Genomic DNA, 26,658 nt, shown 5'->3' with positions numbered 1-26,658 from the left:
ATAAGACCTGGCATCCACCTCTAGATATGTACCTAAGGGAAACAAACACATGTGTTCACACAAAAACTTGTACATTAAGTATTCATAGCAGTATTATTCATAATAGCCCCCCCAAATGGAAACAACCCAAATGTTCATCAACAGATGAATGGATAAACAAAATGTGGTATCATCCATAGAATGGAATATTATTCAGCCATAAAAAGGAAGTACTGATATAGGTTACAACATGGATGAACCCTAAGAACATTATGCTAAGTGAAAGAAGCCAGACACAAAAGTTCACATATTGTATAATTCCACTTATATGAAATGTCCAGAATAGGAAAATCCAAAGACAGAATGTAGATTCCTGATTGCCAGGGGCTGGAGTAAGGGGGAGATGGAGAGTGACTGCTAATTGGTATGGGGTTTCTTTCTGTGCTGATGAGATGTCTCTAATTTGTAATTAGGAAGTGGTAGTTGTTGTGCATCCTTCTGAATACACTAAACACCACTAAAAACTGTATACTTTAAAATGGTGAATTTTACAGTATGTGAATTATATCGCAATTAAAAAATTTTAAATAAATGACACAGTGAATAAAAAATATAACGCTAAATTAAATAAATAGTAAAATATGTAAAACTCCAACACATAAAACTCAGTATATAAAATGGGAGAAAGGGAATCTTATGATCCAGTAAGTCTGGAAAATGCCAGGTTAAATTTTTAAAAATCTTTAATAATACACATTATGAATTGCCAAGAAAAAGGTAAAATAAAAAAGCATTTCTCAGACTTAACTAACCACATTACTAAATAAGCCCTAAGTAATTCTTCAAGGGTCATGCTCCAAGGAACACATTTGGGAAATAATGATTAAGCTCTGGCAATATATCAGGACCCAATTCAAGCTGTACTAATTCTGTTGGGGGGGGGGGACCTTACCCTTGCTCTTAATATCTATAAAATTAAACATCATTTGAACACTTAGCAAAGCTGGGTGCTTATTTTCCTTTAATCCACAAAGTAACCCCTTGAGGTACAGAAGGATTAAGTAATTTGCCTAATATCTCCTGGCCAGCAAGTATTGGAACTGAGATCCACATCCTTAGAATCTGACTCCAGTTAATGCTCTTAAACTATGTTGCCACAACTTATATCTTTATACCCCAAGTGTAAGAACATATCCTTAGGCAAATAATAAAAGTTTACTTTGGACGAATTAACCTGTGATTTTTCAATTTAGTATAGATTCTCTCTTTTCTGTGAAACTGTACCATTCTGGTTCCCTTTTTTCTTTGACCAGGACTTTACCCCAAATGTAGTTAATCTTCTCCTTTTGCTCCACACAGCCTTTCCTCTCATCTGTTTACTCCACATTTTCAACTATCAGCCAACAAGAATGATTCAAATCTAGCATCTCAAGCTGACCAGAATCAAAGCCTACATTTCTAACTGTCTAGTGGATCTCTTGTCATACACTAAGAGTGAATAAAAGCAACCTCATCTTCCCTCAGTGAATACGCTTTTGCTTCCCTATTTTTCAATCTCCAGAAATGGAACCCTTGTTGAAAACTCAGTCTCAGGGACTCCTGCTTCCTAACTAAACCTTCTTTACAATATCCCTTAAATGAAACCTTTAATATGCATTCCTACAGACTCCCCCTCTTCCAAGCAGGCCCTTACACTTTCACCTAGGATACTTTATTTCCTAATTCTAACTTCACTTTCTCCATCCCAACTCTCCTCCTATCTGTGTTATTTCCACATTACACACTGTTAAATTAATCTGCACCAAGGAACAAGTGGTTGACTAGCCATAATATACTTTCTGATGCCCAATACCCCAAAGCATCCTTACACTTTCAGAATTTTAAATTTGGATTCTGTTACTGCTTAGGTCAAATAAACACAGAACAGGCTAAAATAAACCAAATCAGCCCAAATCAGTTTCCAAATCAGAAACTCAGCTAAGGCCAATCCTATTTTAACTATCTGTCCTGTGGGTCTACAAGTAAAGCAGGATCTATCCTATCCACTGGACAGTGCCCTTTGTTTCCTTGGAATAACACCCACATGTCAAATTTCATTTGGAACTATTCTGGGGGTGCTGAATATTCTGGGGGGAAACAAAGTTATATCCACTTAAAAAAATAGTTTGAATCCATCATCCTAAGAGTCAAAGGCAAGAGAGTTCATTATAAAGTTACATACCAATATAAATATAAAATATATGTATATACACATAAAACACAAATGTAAAGTTATGTAATATACATATAAAACATACATGGATGTGTCTATATATAAAGAGACACACACCCTCTGTGCTATGATGTGAACTCCACCCTCCCTAGGGACACCTTGCCTCAACTATCTGATCTCTCTCCTCTGTCTGCACTCTCTTCCTCTACTGGTTTGTTCTTCTCATCATAAGTAGGTTCAAAGTCTCTCTTATCTTTAAACAAACAAACAAACAAACAAACAGTCCCATCCTGGTTCAGTTCTGCCTCATCTTCTCTTTACAGCCAACTTTTCTAGCACCTCCCTCCTCACTCCCCACTCCCTTCAAATGACTGCCTTCTGGCTTCTGCCCAAATCATTTCAGTGAAATTGCTCATGCCAAAGTCACTTATGACCTCTGACTACCAAACCCAATAGAATTTTTCTCTTCTTATCTCACTTGTCCTTTCTGGCTTCCCATATCACTGCCATGTAACTTCTTCTGAAAACTCTCCTCTCTTGGCTTTCTGCAATACTAGTCTCTCCTGGATTTCCTCTTGACTGTCTGACCTCTCTTCCTCAGAATCCTTCATGGGCTCATTTTTCTCTGCTAGCTCCTTAAACTCTAATATAGCCAAAGCTTCCAGGTGTCATCTCTCTCTCTTCACTCTATGTTCCCTCCCTGGGTGATACTGAGAGTCTGCAAAAGCTTTGTGTCCAACCCAGACTTTTCTCTTACAGTCCTGATCCAACTGGCTATTAAACACTGGGGCTGTCCCACCGGAACCTCGGATTTGCTATATCACAAATGGAATGTATAATCTTTCCCTTAAAGTTCCTCTTCCTCTTTATGTCCCCATCAGCTGTCCCATTACCCAGAACTGAAATGAAGGATCCCCGTAAGGCTCCTTCCTCCCTCGTTTATATCCCCCGTCCATACCCAGTCACTAAATCTCAGCTATAGTTCCCATCAAGATTCTCTCTCTCTACTATTTCTTCAGTCCAAACTTCCCTCTCCATTCCCACTATCACTGCCTTAATTCAGGCTCTCATCAACTGTCACCAAGATGATAACAAAGCTTCCTAACTAGTTTTCTCCTTACCAGTCACTCTTTACATGGTGGCTAAATCTGAAGAAGGTTTCACCCTTCAAGGGCTCCCCCACAGCTGCTGAAATCACACGTGAACTCCTTAGCACACAAATCCCTTCCTGATCGGCCCCTCTGGTCTCTCCAGCATCATCTCCCGTTCCCCCCACCCTCTCTCCAGCCAAACTGGGCTGTTATTCTGGCAGCTTCCCACATGTTCTAGTTGTTTCACACCCCTGTGCCTGAGAACACTTAGAAAGTGACACACACAAACCCACAAAACAATACTGTTTATAGTGATATGTATTAGAACCTTTAGAACAGGAACAGGAAGGATACCTCATGATTTTATTATAGTGGTTCCCTGTTGGGGTGGGGGAAGGGGAAACAGGCCTGGGGGTAAAATAAAGGGCCCTAAACTTGGTTTATAATGTATTCTCCCTTCCTTCTGATGTTTATAAGAAATGGTCTGCAATAACTGTCCCAAAATGTTAGCATCATTTAATGCAGACTCATGGGTACTGACATTATTATCAAAACATTTCTGCATTTAACATTTTTCAAAAAGAATAGAACATAACACACACTCAAATGCCTTTAAAAGAAGGGAAACCTCTAGCTTTTAAACTTTTGTCCTGCTGTGATCATGTGACAGTTTTAAAGGGAGGCAAATTAAAATTTCATTTGACAGAAATGCACTGAACTGAGCCAAACATGGAACTGCAGCCTGTGTGTACAACCATAATATAAAATCCATGCAACTGGCATAAGAAAGAAAAATAAGGTATAATTTGGACCTTTACAGACTACACTTTAATATCAAGAAATTTGAAATACAAAATTCTAGAAAGTGAAACATTCAAGGCAAATGACTAATTCAGGTAGCTAAAGACTCAAGACTTTACTGTGTTTAATTTTGTTTATTCTTCCGTGACACTCATGCCAAAGGAACACTGGAAGACAAATTAAGAGACATAATATTTATTGTGTTGCTATGGTTTCCAAATTAACAAATAAAAATCATTACTCAATTTCCTAGCAACTTCCCTTTCGTAGAAAATCTTAGGTACCATTTTTCTTAATTAGATATACTTTTTTACGATTATTCTTTTTTTTTTTGAAAGAGGTACATTTCTTTTTAATTAATTAATTTATTTATTTATTTATTATTATTATTTTTTTTTGTGGTACGCGGGCCTCTCACTGTTGTGGCCTCTCCCATTGCAGAGCACAGGATCTGGACACGCAGGCTCAGCAGCCATGGCTCACGGACCTAGCTGCTCCACGGCACGTGGGATCTTCCCGGACCGGGGCACGAACCCGTGTCCCCTGCATCGGCAGGCGGACTCTCAACCACTGCACCACCAGGGAAGCCCTTTATTTTTTAATTTATTTCTTTTCTGGCTGTGTTGGATCATTGTTGCTGCATGTGGGCTTTCTCTAGTTGTGGCGAGCAGGGGCTACTCTTTGTTGTGGTGCACGGGCTTCTCACTGCGGTGGCTTCTCTTGTTGTGGAGCACAGGCTCTAGGTGCACGGGCTTCAGTAGTTGTGGCACATGGCCTCAGTAGTTGTGGCTTGTGGGCTCTAGAGCGCAGGCTCAGTAGTTGTGGCGCACAGGCTTAGTTGCTCTGCAGCATGTGGGATCTTCCCGGACCAGAGCTCGAACCCGTGTCCCCTGCACTGGCAGGTGGATTCTTAACCACTGCACCACCAGGGAAGTCCTTTTAATTAGATCTTACAATATAATTGTGTTTAACCATTTTTTTAAAGCTTTTGGTAGTTGAAAACCAACTATATAAATTTTTCTGAGCATAAACACCAATATGTATTAGATAAAATCTAGGGATTTTAACTCATTTTCTTCTGATGTCAAACAACTATATCTTCCTTTTATTTAGAAAACTTCTGACAGCAAAATATTCTTTTGGAATGAGAGAAGGAATTTAAGATTACAGACTTTATTACTGAGGTTTGAATACAACCTAGTAAATAGCACAGGAAGACTGAAACTCTGGTTCAGCAATGATGCATCTAACCGAAGGGGAAATGTGACCCACAGTTGTGGTAGAGATACTCTGTGTGTGTGCTGGGTGTGGCGGTGGGGCTGCTAGTAGCGTCCTTACATTTAGGGTAAGGGTACTGTGCTATCTGAATTTTTTCTCCAAATACCTGTAAGTCACGGGAATGGTGAAGATTGTGACAATGAACTTTATACCAAATATTTTTTAGTCACACTGACACAAAACTAAGTCATAGGGCTCAATAATCCTCCCTTAATTCTGGTTAGAGGGATAAATCAAGGAACAGTGAGATACGGAGAGTAACGCTGGCCATCACAGAGCCCTGGATTTGGTGGGGGGGGTGCGGGAGGGAGTGTCCAACCACATCGCCTACCCTCCTTTGCCTTAGTTCCAATGGGTAAATGGGGAAAAAACAGAGAGGTCTGCACTTGACAGGAATTGGCTGCATTCATGTACTAATGCCACTGGAAAGATTGCTAAATGACTAAAAATGACAACTTAGATCTGCTCTTTCAAAGAATTTGTCTACTAAAAACAGTAAGTACAAAGGGGGAGAATTTTTTTTATTTTTTTATTTTTTTGCGATACGCGGGCCTCTCACTGCTGTGGCCTCTCCCGTTGCAGAGCACAGGCTCCGGACGTGCAGGCTCAGCGGCCATGGCTCACGGGCCCAGCCGCTCCGCGGCATGTGGGATCTTCCCGGACCGGAGCACGAACCCGCGTCCCCTGCATCGGCAGGCGGACTCTCAACCACTGCGCCACCAGGGAAACCCAGGGGGATAATTTTTCAAGAAAACTTTTAACTGGATAGAAATGGAAAGAAAAACATTCATTTTTCATAACCCTGAAAAATTAACTCACATTTCATAATCTTTTATAAATTTTTGTGTACCACCATTGAGTGCATTAAAGGCATTTGAAAGGCATTTTAATTAAATAAGAGTAATTCTGCCTCCTGTGGAGTTAATTTTTCAGACAAATCCAATTTGCAAAGAATAACCGGGACCAAACACAAAAGGGTGATCAAAAAAGTGCCAAAATTAAGAAAGACTTAAGACATGACCTTGAAATCAGAGTTCTTTAGGGCTCAGCCTGAGGAGTGATTATCCTCAACTCTACACTTTCTCCCTAGACAATCTCATCCACAACTCATGATTTCAATTACTTTCTACATGCGCACAAGTCTCAAATATGTATGTATAGCCCAGACTTCTCCTTTGACCTCTTGATCCAAATCCCCAAACTGCTTCTTCAAAATCTCCACTTAGATGCCTCACAGACATGTTAAATATCACACGTCCTAACATAAATTCATGGTCTTCCCTCTCCAAACCTCCTCCCCGCACTAACGTTGCCTACCATCCCCCAGGATGCACAACCCCAAACCTCCCCTCTCTGCTACCCAAGCACTGCCACTCACTGAGCACCTCCTCCCACCTCTGCACTCCAACCGCCTCTCCCCATCCCTACTGTCATCACTCTAGGCCAGGCCACCAATGCCTCTGCAAGTCTCATGACTCATCTCTCCGCATCCGCTAACGTCTCCTTGTGATATCATCTCCAACCCACAGGAAAGTCATCCTCTGAAGGCACAAATCTGATCACGTCATACCCGTACACAAAACCCTTCAATGTTTTCTCCTTTGCTCTTAGGACACAGACCAAAATCTTGTATCTGGGTTCTCACCCTCAGCCCTACTGACATTTGCTGTGGGGACTGTCCTGTGCACTGTAGCATTTTTAGCAACATCCCTGGCCTCTCCCGACACACGCCACTAGCACACCCCTCCCCTTGTTGTGACAGGCAAAAATATCTTCATACACTGCCAACTGCCCCCAGCTGGACAAAATCACTCTCAGTTGAGAACCACCGGCCTGTGTGACCTGGTTCCTGCCTACCTCTCTGGCTACTCTCCTCCTTGCTGTACGTGTCAGAGTTAACAGTGATATCACGGGAGGCACAATATTAAGAGTGTAGGAGCCAAAGTGCACATTTCAGCCCAACCCTTTTCTAGCTATGTGGCCTTGTGCAAGTTACCTCACTTCTCCATGCCTTGGATTCATCACAGATAAAATGAGAATAGTAGACCACCCCACAGAGTTAACAAGAGGATTAAATCTGTTTAAAGAACTTAGAATATTGCCTGGTACATAATAAGAGCTCAGCAAATGTTAGCTGTTGCTGCTGTTACTCCTTGAATTCTCCACCCTCTTTCAGCCTCAAAGCTTGTCACACATTCTTCCCTCTGACTGTAAAGCTCCTCCCTGCATCTGACAACTGCTTCCCCTAAATCACTGCATTCCTCCTTCAAAACTCAATTGAAGGGCACTTCCTCAGGGAAGCCTTCCCAAAGCCCCCAGAATGTCAAGTCCCCCGTCACACACTCTTTAATGAAATCATTTACTGTTCACTCAAAGCACTTAGTACAGTTGTAAATAAATATATTATTATATTTGCTCAATTCTAAGAATGCCACTGGTTGTGATATACACTGACAATCACAGCTTTCAAGACAGAAATTACAATATTAAATGTAGAGACTAAATTTGAAGAAAAAAAAGCAGCTGCAAATCAAAGAACAGGTCCATTATGTAATGACTTTTTAGGGTCAATTTTCTCCTCTAGGACCTAAGCTCCAAAAAGGGAAATGACCGTGTTAGACCTGTCCACTCCCTGTCCTCCTTACCTAACACAGCACCTACAGAGAGCAAATGCTCAAGAAACACTTACTAAGTGAATGACATTCAAAATTCACGGTTAAAAAAGAAACCCACTTTATTCTTATTCTTTTTTTTTTTTTTTTGCGGTACGCGGGCCTCTCACTGTTGTGGCCTTTCCCGTTGCGGAGCACAGGCTCCGGACGTGCAGGCTCAGCGGCCATGGCCCACGGGCCTAGCCGCTCCGCGGCATGTGGGATTCTCCCGGACCGGGGCACGAACCCGTGTCCCCTGCATCAGCAGGTGGACTCTCAACCACTGTGCCACCAGGGAAGCCCTCTTATTCTTTTTTTAAAATCATTTTCTTTAAGTGTTTAATTTTTTTTTCTTTATTTTTTTGGCTGCGTTGGGTCTTAGTTGCGGCACGCGGTATCTTCATAGAGTTATGCGGGATCTTTTCCCTGTGGTGCGCGGGCTTCTCTCTAGTTGTGGCGTTCAGGTTTCCTCTCTCTAGCTGTGGCACACAGGCTCCAGGGCGCGTGGGCTCTGTAGTTTGTGGCATGCAGGCTCTCTAGTTGAGGCGTGTGGGCTTAGTTGCACCGCGGCATGTGGGATCTTAGTTCCTCCACCAGGGCTCGAACCCACGACCCCTGCATTGGAAGGCAGATTCCTTACCACTGGACCACCGGGGAAGCCCCCAAAACTACTCTATTCTTAAATGAAAGATGGTATTACCCATAATTATTATTGATTATGGTAATTCTTTGCATTTTAAAAAACTGCTATCCTTGCCAAAAGTTTTTTATCCTTAGTTTGACATGGCCTAAAAATGAATAAATTACTCAAATAAAATAGCTAAATAACTATGAGAAAATCATTAGCTCTATCAAGCTATTATGATTATTATTCCATAAAACAATAACACTGGACAGTATCTTTTTTTATTTTTATTTTTATTTTTTTTATTTTTTTTGCTGTACGCGGGCCTCTCACTGCTGTGGCCTCTCCCGTTGCGGAGCACAGGCTCCGGACACACAGGCTCCGCGGCCATGGCTCACGGGCCCAGCCGCTCCGCGGCACGTGGGATCTTCCGGGATCGGGGCACGAACCCGTGTCCCCTGCATCGGCAGGTGGACTCCCAACCACTGCGCCACCAGGGAAGCCCTGGACAGTATCTTTTAAACTAAGCACAGTTCTTCTCTTTGTATCCTTCTCAGGCTGCTAATCTATAATCAAAACCACAAACTTCTGGTTCTCACTACTCATCATTCCAGATGCCTGGAATCTACCTCTTTAAGCAGCAAAATAATAAAATCCAACCAAGGGTCCATCAATAGATAAATGGATAAACAAAATATAATATATACACACAATGGCACATCATTCAGCTATAAAAGAAGGAATTAAGTTATTTACAAGGAAAAAAAAAGAGGAATGAAGTTCTGACACATGCTACAACACGGATGAATCTTGAAGACATTATGCTAAGTGAAAAAAGCCAGACACAAGAAGGACAAATACTGTATAATTCCAGTTATATGAAGTATCTAGAATTAGACAAATTCATAGGGACATAAAGTAGATTAGAGGTTACCAGGGGCTAAAAGAGGGGGCAATGGAGTTACTACTTAATGGTTACAGAATTTCTGTCTGGGGTGATGAAAGATTTTTGAAATAGACAGTGGTGCTGGTTATAAAACATTGTTAATGTAATTAATGCCAATGAGTTGTAGACTTAAAAATGGCAAATTTTCTTATATATATTTTAACCACAAATTAAAAGTGAATCATGTAAAAACCATTCAATGGTATGCTTCAAATGAGTGAACTATATGTAATGTGAATTATATCTCAGTAAAGTTATTTAAAAAATGAAATCCAAGTTCTAGCAGCTACAAATGTTAAACAGCCATAGTTTCTTTTCTTCCTTATTATTACAAGTAGGTTTGCACACCAAATATGTATACACGTAAATTCTGCTCAACATAAAAGTCTCCAAACATTCCACTTACTAGACTCTAACTCCTATAAAAGATGATTGGTTTCTATGCCTGTCATTGATTCTTTAGATTCAAGAGAGTTGTGCATTATGAGTATGAATTTTCTTTGGGTCCTAAATCTCCAAAAAGATCACAGAATTTTAGAACTGGAAGGGCTTTCAGATCATCAGGTTCAAAAATAAGCAACGTTCTGATGACTTCCATTTGATGAGATGTGCAGAAAACATGTTTTCTTCATAATTTCAGCTCTACAATAAGGAAAGGAGGAATATTCCAGGCTTCAGTGAGGCCATAGTAAGACTGCTTGCAAACCCTCCAGGAGGCTTCTACTTCTCATAGGAACACTCTTCATAACACTCACCAAACTGACCGTGGTAAGGCGGCATAACTGGCTTTCATCCATCCCTATCTCTCTCCTTTTGCGAGGCTAGCTGCCTAAGGGTCTCCATTTGATACACTCTGTGCTTTCGGGTAATTTTCACTGAAAGTCAACTCTCCAACTGCATTTCCCCCAAACCTGTGGGACAATCAAAGTCAAACAAGCGAGACAGGTAAGCATCCAGATTGGCCTTCTGATACCCCAGAGAACCTGCTGCTGACCTCCTCCAACACCTGCTCTTATGAGGTCTTCAGAGAGCTGTGACACACAGGCTCACCCAGCAAAGCAGCAACATGCCTATATGCCTATTACAGACACGGCAGCACTTCCAGATCCATCCACATTCCTGCCTTCATGGAGCAATCTTCACACATTTCAACGTCTTCTAAAAATGCAAACAGGTTTTACAAGATAAGAAGAATTCTGGAGATGGATGGTGATGATGGTTGCACAACAATGTGACTGTACTTAAGTCCACAGAACTGCACACTTAAAAACGGCTAAAGTGGTAAATTTTAGGAGTATTTTACAACAATTTTTAAAGGGCACTCGGTTCCACATTTTAGCATGCAAATTATCCAGTTTGCAGAACATATTCATGCCTTTTGTTTCTTTTGCTCTTCATTCCCTCTAGTTGCCTGATTTGGGGCCAACTGAAAAGCATGGATACTTTAGCAGACAGTAAGCAGGAGGAAAAAGAGGCTATTTTTCTTTATTTATGGTATACCCTGTCTACCTCAAAAAACAATTTGAAGTGAGGAAAAGACTTCTGTTAATTAAATTTAATTAATTAATTAATTTAATTAAACTGTTAGATTTAACTTAAAAAAAAGAAAGATTAAGCTATTTGTCCTTTTTAATTGTTATGGGGGTTCTGTTGGTTTTTATTCCTAACTTAAGGTAAGTGTGTGTGTGTGTGTGTGTGTGTGTGTGTGTGTGTGTGTGTGTGTGTGTGTGTGTGTGTGTGTGTGTGTGTGTGTGAGAGAAAGGGATGATCCTATCAGAGAAAATAACGATTAGGGAGAATGCCAACCATCTAATGAATGAATGCACAATTAAGAACTGGCTATGAAAACTTGAAAGAGAAAAAAATCACAAGGAATATATGAAAGAATTATTAAGATTGCTAAACCTATTTCCTCTAAAGTTTTACTGCACCACAAATTAGGCACTCATCCTGCAAATAAAGTCTTTTTTTTAACATCTTTATTGGAGTATAATTGCTTTACAATGGTGTGTTAGTTTCTGCTTTATAACAAAGTGAATCAGCTATACGTATACATATATCCCTATGTCCCCTCCTTCTTGCATCTCCCTCCCACCATCCCTATCCCACCCCTCTAGGTGGTCACAAAGCACGAGCTGATCTCCCTGTGCTATGCGGCTGCTTCCCACTAGCTATCTATCAAATAAAGTCTTGAATCTTAAAAGTAAAAACTAGCCCTTTCAATGTTTCAGGTTAAGCTAAGCCTTCTGACCAGGTTATTAAAGTTGGAATATTTTCATATTCAGAGTTCTGAAGACAGAAATAAAAACTAGAAATACTGGCCTCTTAAAACCTTTTCTCATAATAAAAATAATTATTTTAACTTTAAATATTATAATAAATGGATTAAACTTAGTTATTTCATAGCAAAATAATAATGTACAGGGAGAAAAATAACCTGTAAGTAAAAAAAAACCTGACCATCCAGGATGGGATCTTCTGAGTACTTTGGTTCATGGTTCCCATGATTGGCCATCAAAATCCCCTAGGAAGGAGTATGTATATGTGTGTGTGTGTGTGTGTGTGTGTGTCTGTGTCTGTGTATTTAAATACAGATTTATAAGCTCAACCTCATAGATTCAGATTTAGCAAGTATGGGGTAACACCTGGGAATCTGTACATTGAAAAAGCAACCTGGGAGATTCAGATGATCAACCACGTTTTAGAACACCTATCTTAATAAATATATTTTTTATAAAAGAAGAATATTTTACTTCTATTCTTACTTTCTATTTCAACTTATTAATAAGCAACAAAATAGCCTACTGGAAGCCTAACACTATGGTAAAGTTTACACGCACTATTTACTTTAATTGTCACAGCAGCCCTATAATACAGGAGGCCCATGGTATTCCCATTTTACAGATGAGGAAACTGAAGTCCAGAGTAGTTACTTAACAAGATTACTCAACCAGCAACTAGTACAGCCAGAATTCAAAGCCATGCTTATAACTCTCCAAAAGTCCAGCTCTTCTGGAAGTAGTATGATACAGAAAAATAAACAATGGCTTTAAAAGCTGAATTTGAGTCCCAGTTCTGATACCTTCCAGACACTAATCTCTCAGCTTCATCTGTTTCCTCATCTGTAAATAAGGCTAATAACAATGCCTATCCTACCTAACTCATAAGGTTATTGTGAGAATCAAGATGTGAAAGTGCTTTTAAAATCATGAAAAGCTACAGAAAAACAAAATATTAATGGAGGAGATGGAGAAGACTGAAAACAGCCCAGCACAGTGAGACTATGTGTTTGAATCCAAGCTCAGCTATTTCTTAGCTATGTGACCTTAGGGAAGTTACTTATCTTTTCTATGCAATGATTTCTTCATCTGTAAAATGGAGAATATAATAGAACCCATTTCAGAATTTTGTGGAGAGTAAATAAACTAATTCATTTAAAATGCTTAGAATAGTATTCGTCACATAGTAAGCACTCAAGTGTTGGATGCTAGAATGCTACCCAATTTTGTAAATGAAGCATCACATCCAAAAAAAGAGTTCAAGTACCCAGTGACAGTACAAAAAGAGCCTAAAACATACTGGCATTTTCTCCCCTTATAGAAATCTGGGTATGTAAATCCCTCCAATTTTGGAAGCAAACATTTTGAGTAGTTTCAATTTTCAACTAAAACTACGTGGCTTCCAAAATACTTCATTCGGGTAAATATTTAAGACCATTGTAAAGTGTCATCCACTACTTCATTTTAAAATATCTTTTACCTTTTTATCTAAAAATATCTCACTGATTTTTAAAAGTAATTTTGTTAAAGTATTATCACAGTTTTGTCATCAGTTTTTAGATAACTTTCCTCTGCTTCAAATATTCTCCTACAAAATTTGACTTCTAATTCAAAAGCTGCGTAGCTTATAAAAGGAAAAAGGTAACAGTGAGCTGGGTCCAAAAAAAGACTGTGTAATATGTCAAAAGGAAACAGCACTAGTCCTAAATGAGTTATTTACTAAGAATAACAAAGAGGAAGTGATGAGGGAATAATTCTCACCCAAAGAATACAATTTTAAAGTGCTCTAAACAATTCTTGTACCAGTTAGTATATGGTCAGGTCTGCAGCTGCAGATAAGAGGCTGAAACAAAGTTGGCTCCTCACTAAGAAATCACAGCTGGGAGTTATCTTAAATTTTCAATATGCAGCAGGAAATGCTGCCAGAGATTCGATAGGTGACACCCCTTTCCTTTTTTCTCAGTTGTCAACAAACCAAAACAAAAATGCTCCAGAAGCTCTACTACTAGCTAAAAGTTAGACATAAAAATTCCACTGCAATTATCCAAAAAACAGCTAAGACACTGAATCTGAGCAGACACCAAATAAGGATTATTTCTGTTAACATTTATACAGTGCTTCCTGGAATATATTAACTGTAGAGCCCAATGAGCACTTTTGTAATATAGTTATCATATCTTCAACATTCTAATTACCTTAAGTTTCAATAATGAAGATTAATTATAAATTTCAAAACACCAGGACAAATACCTGGAAGTCAACTAATCCACAAAAATAAAATGAAAAATTAATGTAAAAGGAGTTGAATAAATATCCAAGTAGAGAGACAGTAACTGTGTTTTACTCTAATACAGTATTTTAGAGGGCATATTTAACATCTTATTTATAGTAAACATTCTGAAACTTGCTTAATGAATGAATGTCTGTATATACCTCCAACCCCCACCCGGAATTTTTATAACATTCTCATCTGTACAACTCAGTGTTGAGAGGGGTCTTCCAGACATACCTCTCTGGCAATGCTACTCAAAGCTTCATCTTCTGCAGAAAATCGGTCTTTCACAGGTGTCCTTTTCCTTCCAGAACCAGGAGTCCCCATCTTGTCTTCTTAATAGTCTTTTAACTGTGAAAAGTGACTTCACTGTTTTCAGCCTTGAAATAAAAAGAAACAATAATTTAGGATGCTTCTCTTTATGCATTTTTAATGCTCATTTACACTTTTAACAAAGAGAAATAATATTTATATTTATATATTTATGTATAAATTAAATAATTAGTCACCAAACACTTTGTCCTCCACTATCAATTTATTTCAATAAATTTTAGAATATTTAAATTTATACTAATTACTAAACCTCCTAACTCTTTTTACCATGCTAAACACAGAATGTATTACCATATTAGCCTCAGAAAACTGCAAAGAGCAGTAATTCTACTTAACAGGTTAAAGTTACCACAGCTATTTCTAAAATCTATTTCCATTCGAAAGTCAAAAACATTTCAGAAAAGTCATTCAACCTAAAAATTTGAGAGCACATATTCAAGAAATCTTAATACAGAGCCTTAAAGCTACAAGGGTAAGTTGGCTTTTAGTGTAATTCAAGAAACAATTCCACTTAAACCATTACCACATCAAAAAAACCACAAAAAACAAAAAACAAATGAAGGCTTATTATTCTGCAATTAGCAATAACCAACACCCTCTATGCAACAAATTCTGAGTGCCTGCTATTGCCAGGTAGGTACTATGGGAGGTGCCAAAGATACCCTGATGAACAAAACAGCGATGACACAGGCCAACAACTAAGAATATATCTATGGGTCTATTTTTATTGTTATTATTATAAGATAGATGTATTTTTACAAAAGAGAGAAGAAAAATTCATCTGCCAGGATTAAATAACAAGGATGATAAAGACCATCTAAGCTTTCTAACACATGGTATATGAAATTAAAAATACTCCTGAGGGGGCTTCCCTGGTGGCACAGTGGTTGGGAGTCTGCCTGCCGATGCAGGGGACATGGGTTCGTGCCCCGGTCCGGGAGGATCCCACGTGCCGCGGAGCGGCTGGGCCCGTGAGCCATGGCCGCTGAGCCTGCATGTCCGGAGCCTGTGCTCCGCAACGGGAGAGGCCACAACAGTGAGAGGCCCGCGTACCGCAAAAAAAAAAAAAAAAAAAAAAAAAAAAATACTCCTGAGAGGGGCTTCCCTGGTGGCGCAGTGGTTGAGAATCTGCCTGCCGATGCAAGGGACACGGGTTCGTGCCCCAGTCTGGGAAGATCCCACATGCCGCGGAGCAGCTAGGCCTGTGAGCCATGGCTGCTGAGCCTGCGCGTCCAGAGCCTGTGCTCTGCAACGGGAGAGGCCCGCGTACCGCAAAAAAAAAAAAAAAAAAGAAAATACTCCTGAGAATGCATCCCAATTTATATGACCTCCTTCTCTCCTATATACATTCTTGAGAAGTACTGCTCATTTAGTGAAATATCCATTAACTTAATTTTTTTCCCTAGCTTTATCAAAATAGACTGGTGAAATTTCATTACACAGTGAGTCACAAAGAAAATCTCAAGTAAGTTTATCCTAATAGTATGACCTATATGAAAAGTACAAGTGACTTTAATGTATTGGAATTTACTTGATTCAAGCAAAATAAAACAGAACCACTTCATCAATCCATTCTTCCAAAAAAGTTCTCTCCAATGAAAATTCAGGCCATTCCCATCTTAGCTGACACCATTTTTATTCCCACATAGCTGACTTGTATATTTGTCAATCAGAATGAAGACTGAAGACAGTTTATTATTCTGCCATAGAAAATATATCTGATACAAGAAAAGGATTCATTTAAATGGAAATGGAAGAAAAAAAAGAATGTATATGTGAAAGCAGCAGTGGATAACTTCTAGCCACAAATCAAGACAATTTCTGGAAAGCACAGAGGAGTTTTTTCAGAAGTCTCCCATCATCCTCATCTTCAGCATCATTTTAAAAATCATTCACTTATTTAATAGTAATGCTCTACAAATATTAGTCACCCACTGAGAAAAAAGCAGCATGCAACACAAAGTTCCTTTTCAGACTGGAGTGACAATTTAGCTGATGCACTGTGGTATCATCTAGTATTTGTCCTTCAGCCAACTTTCCAAGGACTCACTAAAAGACATTTCACAGAAGCAGGCATTTCACAAAAACAGCCATTTTCTAATTCCAGACACACAAAAATAATTACAGAAGAAAGATTTGGCTGGAAGTGTAGCAAAAGCTTAACAGTAGTTTTGTTATGAGGACGAGATTATGGATGCATTATTTTCTTCTTGATTCTTTAAAATTTCAACAGCATTTTAAAGAAAAAGGGAAAAAGAGATGCATTTAAAAATAAAAACATTCATATCAAAGAATAAACTGGCCCCAAAGTGGATCACACCCAAATTAGGCTCAATATACTACACAGCTGAGACATGCAATCTGAAGCCACTGCTGGTGGTGCTCTTTTGAATGTAGGATTTCTTTCTCCTCTTTCCCTGTAATCCAATTTCCATCTTTCTCAACTAACACTGTCTTAGACATTAGAGCTGCCAGGATATTCCTAGCACACAGATTTATATAAAGAATTATCTTTTCTTAAAAACGCCTAAAAACAAAACTGTTTCAACAAGCTCCAGGCTAACCCACCCTGAGAGAAAGATGACAGTGAAAGGGACAGAGGCACAGGCTAATGAGCAGGAAACGCGAACTTCCCATCTGTCTTCCTTATCCTCCACGTCCTATCTACAAGGGTACCCAGGTGTTTACGTGCATGACTGGCCAGGTCCTGTCACCTTTTTCATTTGCACGTGAGGGAGATCAACCATTACCTATTTCAAAAAACAATCTAGTACTTTTGAAAAAAATTATATTATTTGTATTCTGTAAGCAGACACACTTACTAATATCAGAAAAATCTAGTTTTCAGCTCCTATGCAACTATCTTCTAACAACTCCAGAACATTCTACACCAATGATGGGGGAAACCTTAAAAGAAATAAGATTTCTGGCACAGTCGATAGAAAACTACTTTTCAACAACAAAATTAAAGGTACAGACTCAAAGGTGACCTCGAATAAATTAGTTTTGGTTTCTGATTCTAAAGGACTTTCAGTAAGTTTCTATTCCAAGGAGGTTTTCTCAAGAACACTTTTCATGGGGAGCCATGTTAATTTCTTCCAGCTTTTCCTTAGTGCTATCAACTAAACCAAGAGCTAAACCTTTACATCCACTGACAAGAACAAAACTGACTGGTTTTTGTTAAGTCCTTTACCCAAAGTCAAGCTGATTTTCTCCAGATGGTTTTGTCATTAAGTATTTGTCTACCTAAAGGAAAGAAAGGATGTTGTGGAATATAAACCTTCCAAAATAGGTATATCAATTAGGCTTTCTCTTCTCCAATAAGCTTCTCATGTAATACATTTCTGAAAAATAGGCATTTTGCCACATTAAGTGGCATTTCAATCATGATATTGTTCACTCTTGTGAGAACAGAATATCAGTGTGCCATACTCTAAATATAGCACACTTAGATAATTCTGTCTGGATCCTGATGGTTGCGGTTGCCTTATATCTAAATATTTCATCATAGAGAATTCAAAATATTGGCATAAGTCTTCGTGTCAGCATTGGCATTACAGTTGACCCTAGTCTGTACAATAAGACATTTGTTAGTTATTTATAAGCAAATCCAAGGATCCAGAATAGCACCTGAACTAAAGAATTAGTGTGATTGTAGTTGTTGCCGCTGGACAAGATTTAAAGTGAGAGGATCCGAGTTCAATTGGTTGTACGACCAACTGCTGCTTTGTCCTTCCCACCGCCTATGCCTTGCTTTCTTCATCCATAGAGCAGAAATAACAACTGTCCCAACTACCTAACATGGCTAATGTGAGGCTCAAATGAGTTAAGATAAATGCAAGCACTTAAAAGGCCACAAAGCACTCCAGGAATGTTCAAAGTGTCTTGAATTAACTAGCTCTTTTACATATTTAGCTTATGAAGCTGACAAAAGGGCCATCCTAGCCTTTCTTTAAAATTTCATATTTTTAACTAAATAAAAGTATCCTCGGGCTTCCCTGGTGGCGCAGTGGTTGAGAGTCTGCCTGCCAATGCAGGGGACACGGGTTCGTGCCCCGTGCCGGGAGGATCCCACGTGCCGCGGAGCGGCTAGGCCCGTGAGCCATGGCCGCTGAGCCTGCACGTCCGGAGCCTGTGCTCCGCAATGGGAGAGGCCACAACAGTGAGAGGCCCGCGTACCACAAAAAAAAAAAAAAAAAAAAAGTATCCTCAAGTTATTTATTCCAGCATGCATCATGTGATATCATTGGCCATACTAAGAATGTTTGGTGAAGCATGGAACAATATGGAAAAAATAAAAACACTTTTAACTATAATCATTATACTGTAGCACATTTACATAATAAAAACAAAAATAAGAAGAAAGTTTTAAGGTACTTTGTGGTATTCAAAGTCTTTTTTGGAAAATCCAAATGAATACACAAGTTTTGGCAGTATGGCCTTATAATGCTCTTAGTTAGTGTTAGTCCTCTTATTAAAACACAATCGACTTAGAAGGAAAGACAGAGGTCATTAAATGGTACACTTAAGATCTGTGCATTATCATTCTATATAAATTCCACCTCAAAAGAAAAAGTCCTCTAAACAAATACTGAACTCTAGTCAATGATGCACATGTTGAAATATGTAGGGTTGAAGTGTACTTATAACTGCTACTTATTTTGAAATACATCCAGAAACAAAAAAGATAGAATAATGGATAGATAAAAGAATGGATAAAGGAATATATAGGTGACAAAGTATAATAAAATATTAATAGTGGAATCTAGGTGGTAGGTACATGAGTGTTCACAGACCTCTGTCAACCTTTTTTTTTTTTTGGCCATGCTGTGAGGCTTGCAAGATCTTAGTTCCCAGACCAGGATCGAACCTGGGCCCCTGCAGTAAAAGTGCAGATTCCTAACCCACTGGACGACAAGGGAGTTCCCTTAACTTCTTTGTATGTTTGAAATTTTTTATAATAAAGTATTAGGAAAAAAGTAACTAGTGAGAGCTTCCCTGGTGGTGCAGTGGTTATGAATCTGCCTGCCAATGCATGGGACACGGAATCAAGCCCAGGTCCGGGAAGATCCCACATGCCACAGAGCAACTGAGCCCGTGTGCCACAACTACTGATCCTGCACTCTAGAGAGCCCGCGAGCCACAACAACTGAGCCTGCATGCCTCAACTACTGAAGCCCGTGCTCCACAACAAGAGAAGCCACTGCAACGAGACGTCTGCGCACCGCAATGAAGAGTAGCCCCTGCTCACCACAACTGGAGAAAGCCCACGCACAGCAACGAGGGCCCAACACAGCCAAAAATAAAAACAAATAAATAAATAAATTTATATTAAAAAAAGTAACCGGTGAGAAAGGTAGATGACTAAATGAACAATAGGCCTGGGAACTGGGAATTGCAATTAAAAAAATCTTGATTTGAAACAAAATGGAAGGCAGAGGTAACCAGAGGACAGAAGAATATGAATAGTTATGTATACCTTAGAAAGATTAGGAAAAGGAGAGAGGAATTCCTGGACTGAAAGAAGATAATGGAGAAGGGGGAAGGGCAAAGGGTTGGGTGGAGAGAAAGGAAAAAGAAAGGAAGGAAGGGAGGGAGGAAAAGGGAGGTAGGGATTATAGTTAAAAACATCAATTCTGCAAATATCTAGATGAGACCATTACACAAAATGAATAAATCATTACCAGAACCTACAAAACCGACCCCAAAAAAAGCGTCTAGAACTTGAGGCAAAGTAAAAAATAAAAAATATAGATATATGAGGCAAAAAACACATGAGTCAACACTGGATGGCCTGGCAGAACAAGGAAAGGTAGATGCTAAGCACAAACTAAATCTCAGGAAAGTATCAGAACCTGTAATGGTTAATTTAAACTCATCTTTTATAAAATATAATGCCTGTAAAGGGTCGAAGCGAACTCATATAATCACATCTCCTACTTCCACATTCAGAAGTCCTAAGAATTACCAAAAATGTTTTTTAAAGTTTCATATTTTGAATACATAGTATTCTTATATACACAACACAACTGATAATCTTTCCATTTCTTCTTCTCATAAGATGACATGCCAGTGATGCACTTCCTTCCTTGCCAACAATGTTATTCAATAAATGAACTCTAATGGGCTGCATGTTCAACATGATTTATAATACTACTTCATCAACTGTGCAGAACCTAAATTAGGAAGATGTACTCTTACCAACAATTGCATTCTCAGTTTGCCCTACGAAGTAAACCATATTCTAGTACCACTGAAATGGCCTCCTTTCCCTACGCCTTTTAAAGTATCTCAGAAATACACGGTTGTATGTTCAGAGAATGAAAGGAAGGGAGAAAGAAAATTACATATTGTTGAAGATAGGTCACACTTAAAAGTGTGAAATAAAGCAGAAAACAAGAAAACAGCAGAAGTACCAGGGTTAACAGAAGCTCAGGTGACAAAAACAAAGATAAAACCAAAAACGAGGGAGAAATATGAAAGCATGCAATAAGGATATGATTTTTTAATGTAATTAAATGGAGATTGTAAAATTAGGAAATTTTAATAAAATAAATCATATACCTTTACTTTTTCCCTTTTCAACAAATATCTACTGAGAATTTGCAAGGTACTATGTACATACTAATCACTACCTTATAAGTAGGCAAAAGACTACAATGGGAAAATTAAAATGGTGAAGAGGTCAGAGAGAATGTATTTATACTATTTCTGCATGTCCTTTCTTAATAGTGTTCTCTGAAGCACAAAAGTTTTTACTTTGAGGAAGTCAATTCACCTAATTTTTTTTTCTTTTGTTGTGAGGCCTTGGTGGTGCATAGCTAAGAAAGCACTGCCTATCCCAAGGTGACAAAGATTTACTCCTATGTTTTCTTCTAGGAGTTTTAGTTTTAGGTTTCATATGATCCATTCTGAGTTAGCTTTTTATATGGTGTGATGCAGGGATCCAACTTCATTCTTTTGCATGTGGATATCTACTTTTCCAAGTACCATTTGTTAAAAAGACAATTTTTTCTCTCATTGAATTGTCTTGGCACCCTTGTTAAAAATCAACTGACCGGGCCTCCCTGGTGGCGCAGTGGTTAAGAGTCCGCCTGCCGATGCAGGGGATACGGGTTCGTGCCCCGGTCTGGGAGGATCCCATATGCCGCGGAGCGGCTGGGCCCGTGAGCCATGGCCGCTGGGCCTGCGCATCCGGAGCCTGTGCTCCGCAACGGGAGAGGCCACAACAGTGAGAGGCCCGCATACCGCAAAAAGAAAAAAAAAAAAAAAAAAAAATCAACTGACCATAAAAGTAAGGGTTTATTTCTAAACCCTCAATTCCATTCCATTGATTGATATGTATATCTTTTTTTTTTTTTTCCGGTACGCGGGCCTCTCACTGTTGTGGCCTCCCCCGTTGCGGAGCACAGGCTCCGGACGCGCAGGCCCAGTGGCCATGGCTCACGGGCCCAGCCGCTCCGCGGCATATGGGATCCTCCCAGACCGGGGCACGAACCCGTATCCCCTGCATCGGCAGGCGGACTCTTAACCACTGCGCCACCAGGGAGGCCCTGATATGTATATCTTTATGCCAGCATTACACTGTCAGGATTACTGTAGCTTTACAGTAAATTTTAAAATTAGGAAGAATGAGCCCTCCAACTTTGTTCTTCTTCTTTAAGATTGTATTGCCTATTCTGGGTCCCTTATCTTTCCATACAGATTTTAAGATGGGCATGACTATTTCTGCACCAAAAACTGGTGCAGGGAAAAAAAAAAGTGGGTGGGGCAGCAGGGATTTTGATAGGGATTATATTGAATCATAGATCAACTTGGGGAGTACTGCCATCTTAACAACATTAAGATTCCAAACCAGAACATGGGGTATCTTGCCATTTATTTAGATCTTCTTTAATTTCTTTCTACAATGTTTTGTGATTTTCAATGAACAAGTCTTGAACTTCTCATATTAAATTTCTTCTCACATCACAAGGGTCGTTTTAAAGATCAAATGGATATAAACATTTCTATAAACTGTAAAATGCTTCAGAAATATAAGGTATAACTGACACCAAAAAAAAAAAAACCCACAAAAGATCTGAAATCAAAATAGCAAAAGAGGTGGCAAAGCAAAACTCAGAAGTAAATCCCCTGGCTAAAGTTAATTTTAGTTGAGCCACAGGTGGGTGGGTAGGTGGGTGGGAAACTGACATTTTCAAACACAAATCTAATCCAACACCAGACCTACATATTTTGTGGGAAGGCACTTTTCACTATTTCCAATTAACTAGATACGTAGCAACATCTCTTACTGAACTGTACAAGGGTGTGTTTTCTTTCTGAGGTATGTGGAATTATTACTGAAATACTTCTTCCATGAAAAGAAATGAAAATCAAAATGATAGAAGCATGTAACTAACCTCTGCCACTAATAATAAAATAGAAGGGACCAGAATTAAATCCCAAAGGGGGAAGAAGAACTTAGGTTCTCCTTCTGATTGGGAATGAATTCTACTGACGATACTCATAACTCTATTCTAATAGTAACAAAAATAAAACTTAGAACATAATACAACAAAAGAAAAAAATTACATGAATGAAGACAATCATTTTAATTTCTTTTTAATCTACGGTAAAACAAAACACTAAGCTGAAAATGACCCAAACTGACAACAGCTTTAAGTCAAGGCCAGTCAACATGATGCAATAAACTGTGGCATTAGAAAACTCATGGGAAGCAAGCAAAGACAGGGACAAGTTTGATATCATGCCTATAAGGTACAAAAAGATGACAAAATGGCATGTAAAGTATGACTGAAAATATGTAAAATTTTGTACATATGAATAATAAATGGCAAAGGCAATCATGTAAAACAGAAAAAAAAAGAATTTTCTTTTTTCTTAAGCTTTATATACTGTTGATAATCACCTTACCAAAAAACTGATTTAAGCTAAAAGCTACAATTCTGTGGCTATTTCATAGTATGAAAACTTGTAAAGATAACCAACTTTGACACTATATTAATAAGCTTTTAAGGGGGAAAGACTCATTTAGCCTGTCAGACCAACTACAAAGTATGACTATAAAAATTTATGTTGGGGCTTCCCTGGTGGTGCAGTGGTTGAGAGTCCGCCTGCCGATGCAGGGGACGCGGGTTCGTGCCCCGGTCCGGGAGGGTCCTGCATGCCGCGGACCGGCTGGGCCTGTGGGCTGTGGCTGCTGGGCCTGCGCGTCCGGAGCCTGTGCTCTGCAACGGGAGAGGCCACAGCGGTGAGAGGCCCGCGTACCGCCAAAAAAAAAAAAAAAAAAAAATTTACGTTGGTCATCTCTGGTAAAACCATAATTTTCTAACAGATTTCACATCAACCAATACACTTATGGACATAAAGTAAATGAAAAACACATTGCTAATTTTAAAAAGAATGAACACCATCATATTAACCTTAAAAATGTAATAAAATTAAAACTCTGACTCAAATCAACAGGTCAAAGTTAGAACAAAGAAGCAACCATTAATGTCCTCTAAAGTCTTGGGGAAAACATCAATGTTCAAGTCTACAAGTTTTTATTATCAGAGCAAAATTCTCGAAAATTTTTGGGTTTCCCTAAGACCTGTATGATTCCTTCCACCATGTAGTTCACCCACTAGGGAAAAAAAATAGTGGTGACATGAGGTACTTTTATAGCAGAAAGGAAGATGCCAGCATTTTCCTTCTCTTGAGCTGTGTTGGTCAGGTTTGTGTAGCTTAAACCTGTCTTACATAGAAAGACAAAATAATGCCCTGAAATTGTAGGCAAGATACCGATTAGGCTCATAAAAGGAAGAAGTCAACAAGATACAATGCGATATAAGTACAATGTTCATGAGGGAATGACTAGAGAGCAGAGCTGACAGCACAGCTGGGACAGGAGCTAATCCAAGTGCTACTCCCACCTAAAGACACAGGCAATGAGGTCCACTCTAGACACATCCCTTCTGCTCAAAAAAGACTCAATACCAACAGTTGGTGGCCCCTTTTTTATAAAAATAAAGAGAAACTGACCCTCCCATACCTGTTCACCCACCACCCCCATCCCCCCAACACACACACACACACACACACACAGAAACAAAGAGAAAGAAATCATTAATAAAATAACTTCTCAGAAATTCAGGACATGAGTCACCAGATTCAAAGGGCCTACAGAATGTGTAACACAAGTCCTGAGTCCACAGGTATTTCATAGTGAATTATTATAGTTAATTTCAAACATGGGGACAAGGATGATTTTACAAGCTTCCAGGGGTGGAAAAACCAGGTCACATATAAAGGATTAACAATTAGAATTTTCAGACTTCTGGAAACAAAAGTAATTCTGGCAACAAGAAGACAATAGAGTGATGCCTTCAAATTCCTGAAAGAAAATTACAGACAACCTATTCCCAGCCACACTGTTCTATTCTCATACTTGATTATTAAAAACACTTCAGGGTCTCCCTGGTGGCGCAGTGGTTAAGAGTCCGCCTGCCGATGCAGGGGATACCGGTTCGTGCCCCGGTCTGGGAGGATCCCATATGCCGCGGAGCGGCTGGGCCCGTGAGCCATGGCCGCTGGGCCTGCGCATCCGGAGCCTGTGCTCCGCAACGGGAGAGGCCACAACAGTGAGAGGCCCGCATACCGCAAAAAGAAAAAAACAAACAAACAAACAAAAAAAAACACTTCAGACACACAAGTTCTCAAAAATTTACCTCTTTTACACCCTTTGTTAATAAGTTACTAGAAGATACATCTCTAATAAAAGAGAAAATCAAAAGGGAGGAAATTTAGCATACAGGAAATAAATCCAACACAGAAAAGGCAAAGGGAATTGATACCCAGAGAGGGTGAGACATCCCAGGAAGAAAGCTACAGATGGAAGCAATGAGATTCAAGAGACATAGTAGAGGGCTGTCATCACCCAAATTCCCACAGCCTTTAAGACTTCTTTTTAATATGAGCTGATCTGGCCCAGGTTTTTATCTGAAGTTACTTTGTCTTGACCCCATGTTGATGAAGTTCCCGCTGTCCTACCCCCAGGTGCCTAGATTGGCTGAGGCCTTATTTCACACCACGGACACATTTTGCTTTTACCTATTCCTATCGGCTAGAGCAGGAACTGCTTAGAAAGAGCAGTGTACGTCCCCAACCATATTTCTTCTAGATATTTAGTACCTTGTAAAAACTTCAGCTCTGCCAGGTGCCCTGATTGTGATGAGTCTTATGGTTTCCCAGGACTCATAAGCAAACTTTCCCAAGGACTTAACAGAAAGGACTCAAGGAAGACTCTGTTCAGCTTATCTTCTCCTGTGAGCCTTCATTTAGTAGTGGCAATATGGACCTTTCTGTCCATAGCTAGGTTTATATTTGCCATTCAGGTTTTCAAAACTGTCCAAAAAAAGATACTGCTTAGGGATACATACTATGGTAGAAACTGGCCTATTGTTCACCAAGGTCATTTCCCTTTTCTGCCCACAGCTATGCTACATTTTGCAACCTTCCTTGCATTAAGTACAGCCATTTGACTGAATTCTGGCCAATGGAATGTGGACAAAAGTGACGTATGTATTAGTCCAGGCCCATCAAACTTCCCATGGAATCTACCACACTCCCTCTCTGCCCTAGAATCTGCCAGCCAGACGCAGACAGCTCAGTGAAACTGTGAAAGTCTTTGAGCCCCAGGGAATGGCAGAGTCACTAGATGAAAGGGGCTTGAGTCCCTGGGTGACTCTGTGGAACCAACTACTCCTTTGCCAGTGCTTCCCAACGCACAGCAGAGATGTGAGTGAGAAATAAGCTTTAACGTGTTAAACCACTGAAACTTGGGGGTTTGTTTGTTACAGTAGGTTAGCCTAACTTGACTAAGAGACACAAAAAGGTGGTCAAACTATTCAGTTTCTCAAAATTAAACCATGTATTGATTAGGAATACATATTTGGAGGGAGGGATGGGACTGCAGGGCTAGGCAGGGAATGGTCCCAAAAGAGTGATTAATGTGTAAAATGGGATTATGATTACCTGGAGGGGGAAAAGGTGCCATTTAAGGATATTTACAGGAAACTTCTAGGATACTGTAATGTTCAATTTCTTGGCCTAGGTAGTAAGACTGCAGCTGCTCATTTTATTATTCTTCCTGAAGCTGTATTTTTGCTTTCTATTTCTCTACAGATATTTCACAAATAAACCACTAA

General features: G+C 39.4%; 1 protein-coding gene across 2 annotated transcripts in view; it reads right to left on the bottom strand.

The window, feature by feature from the left end:
- The window catches only part of LRRFIP2 (LRR binding FLII interacting protein 2), a 125,439-nt gene that overhangs the window by 88,284 nt on the left and 10,497 nt on the right, over window positions 1-26,658 (bottom strand). For both annotated transcript variants that reach the window (XM_060110969.1, XM_060110968.1), the window contains exon 2: window positions 14,372-14,514. In XM_060110969.1, the coding sequence (XP_059966952.1) occupies window positions 14,372-14,461 (90 nt within the window). In that variant the 5' untranslated portion in view covers window positions 14,462-14,514. The remainder of the gene's footprint in view (window positions 1-14,371; window positions 14,515-26,658) is intronic.

This window comes from Mesoplodon densirostris, chromosome 10, assembly GCF_025265405.1.
Source record: "Mesoplodon densirostris isolate mMesDen1 chromosome 10, mMesDen1 primary haplotype, whole genome shotgun sequence".
NCBI lineage: Eukaryota > Metazoa > Chordata > Mammalia > Artiodactyla > Ziphiidae > Mesoplodon > Mesoplodon densirostris.
Note: the sequence above shows the minus strand (reverse complement) of the source record. Positions and strands in the feature narration are given on the sequence as shown.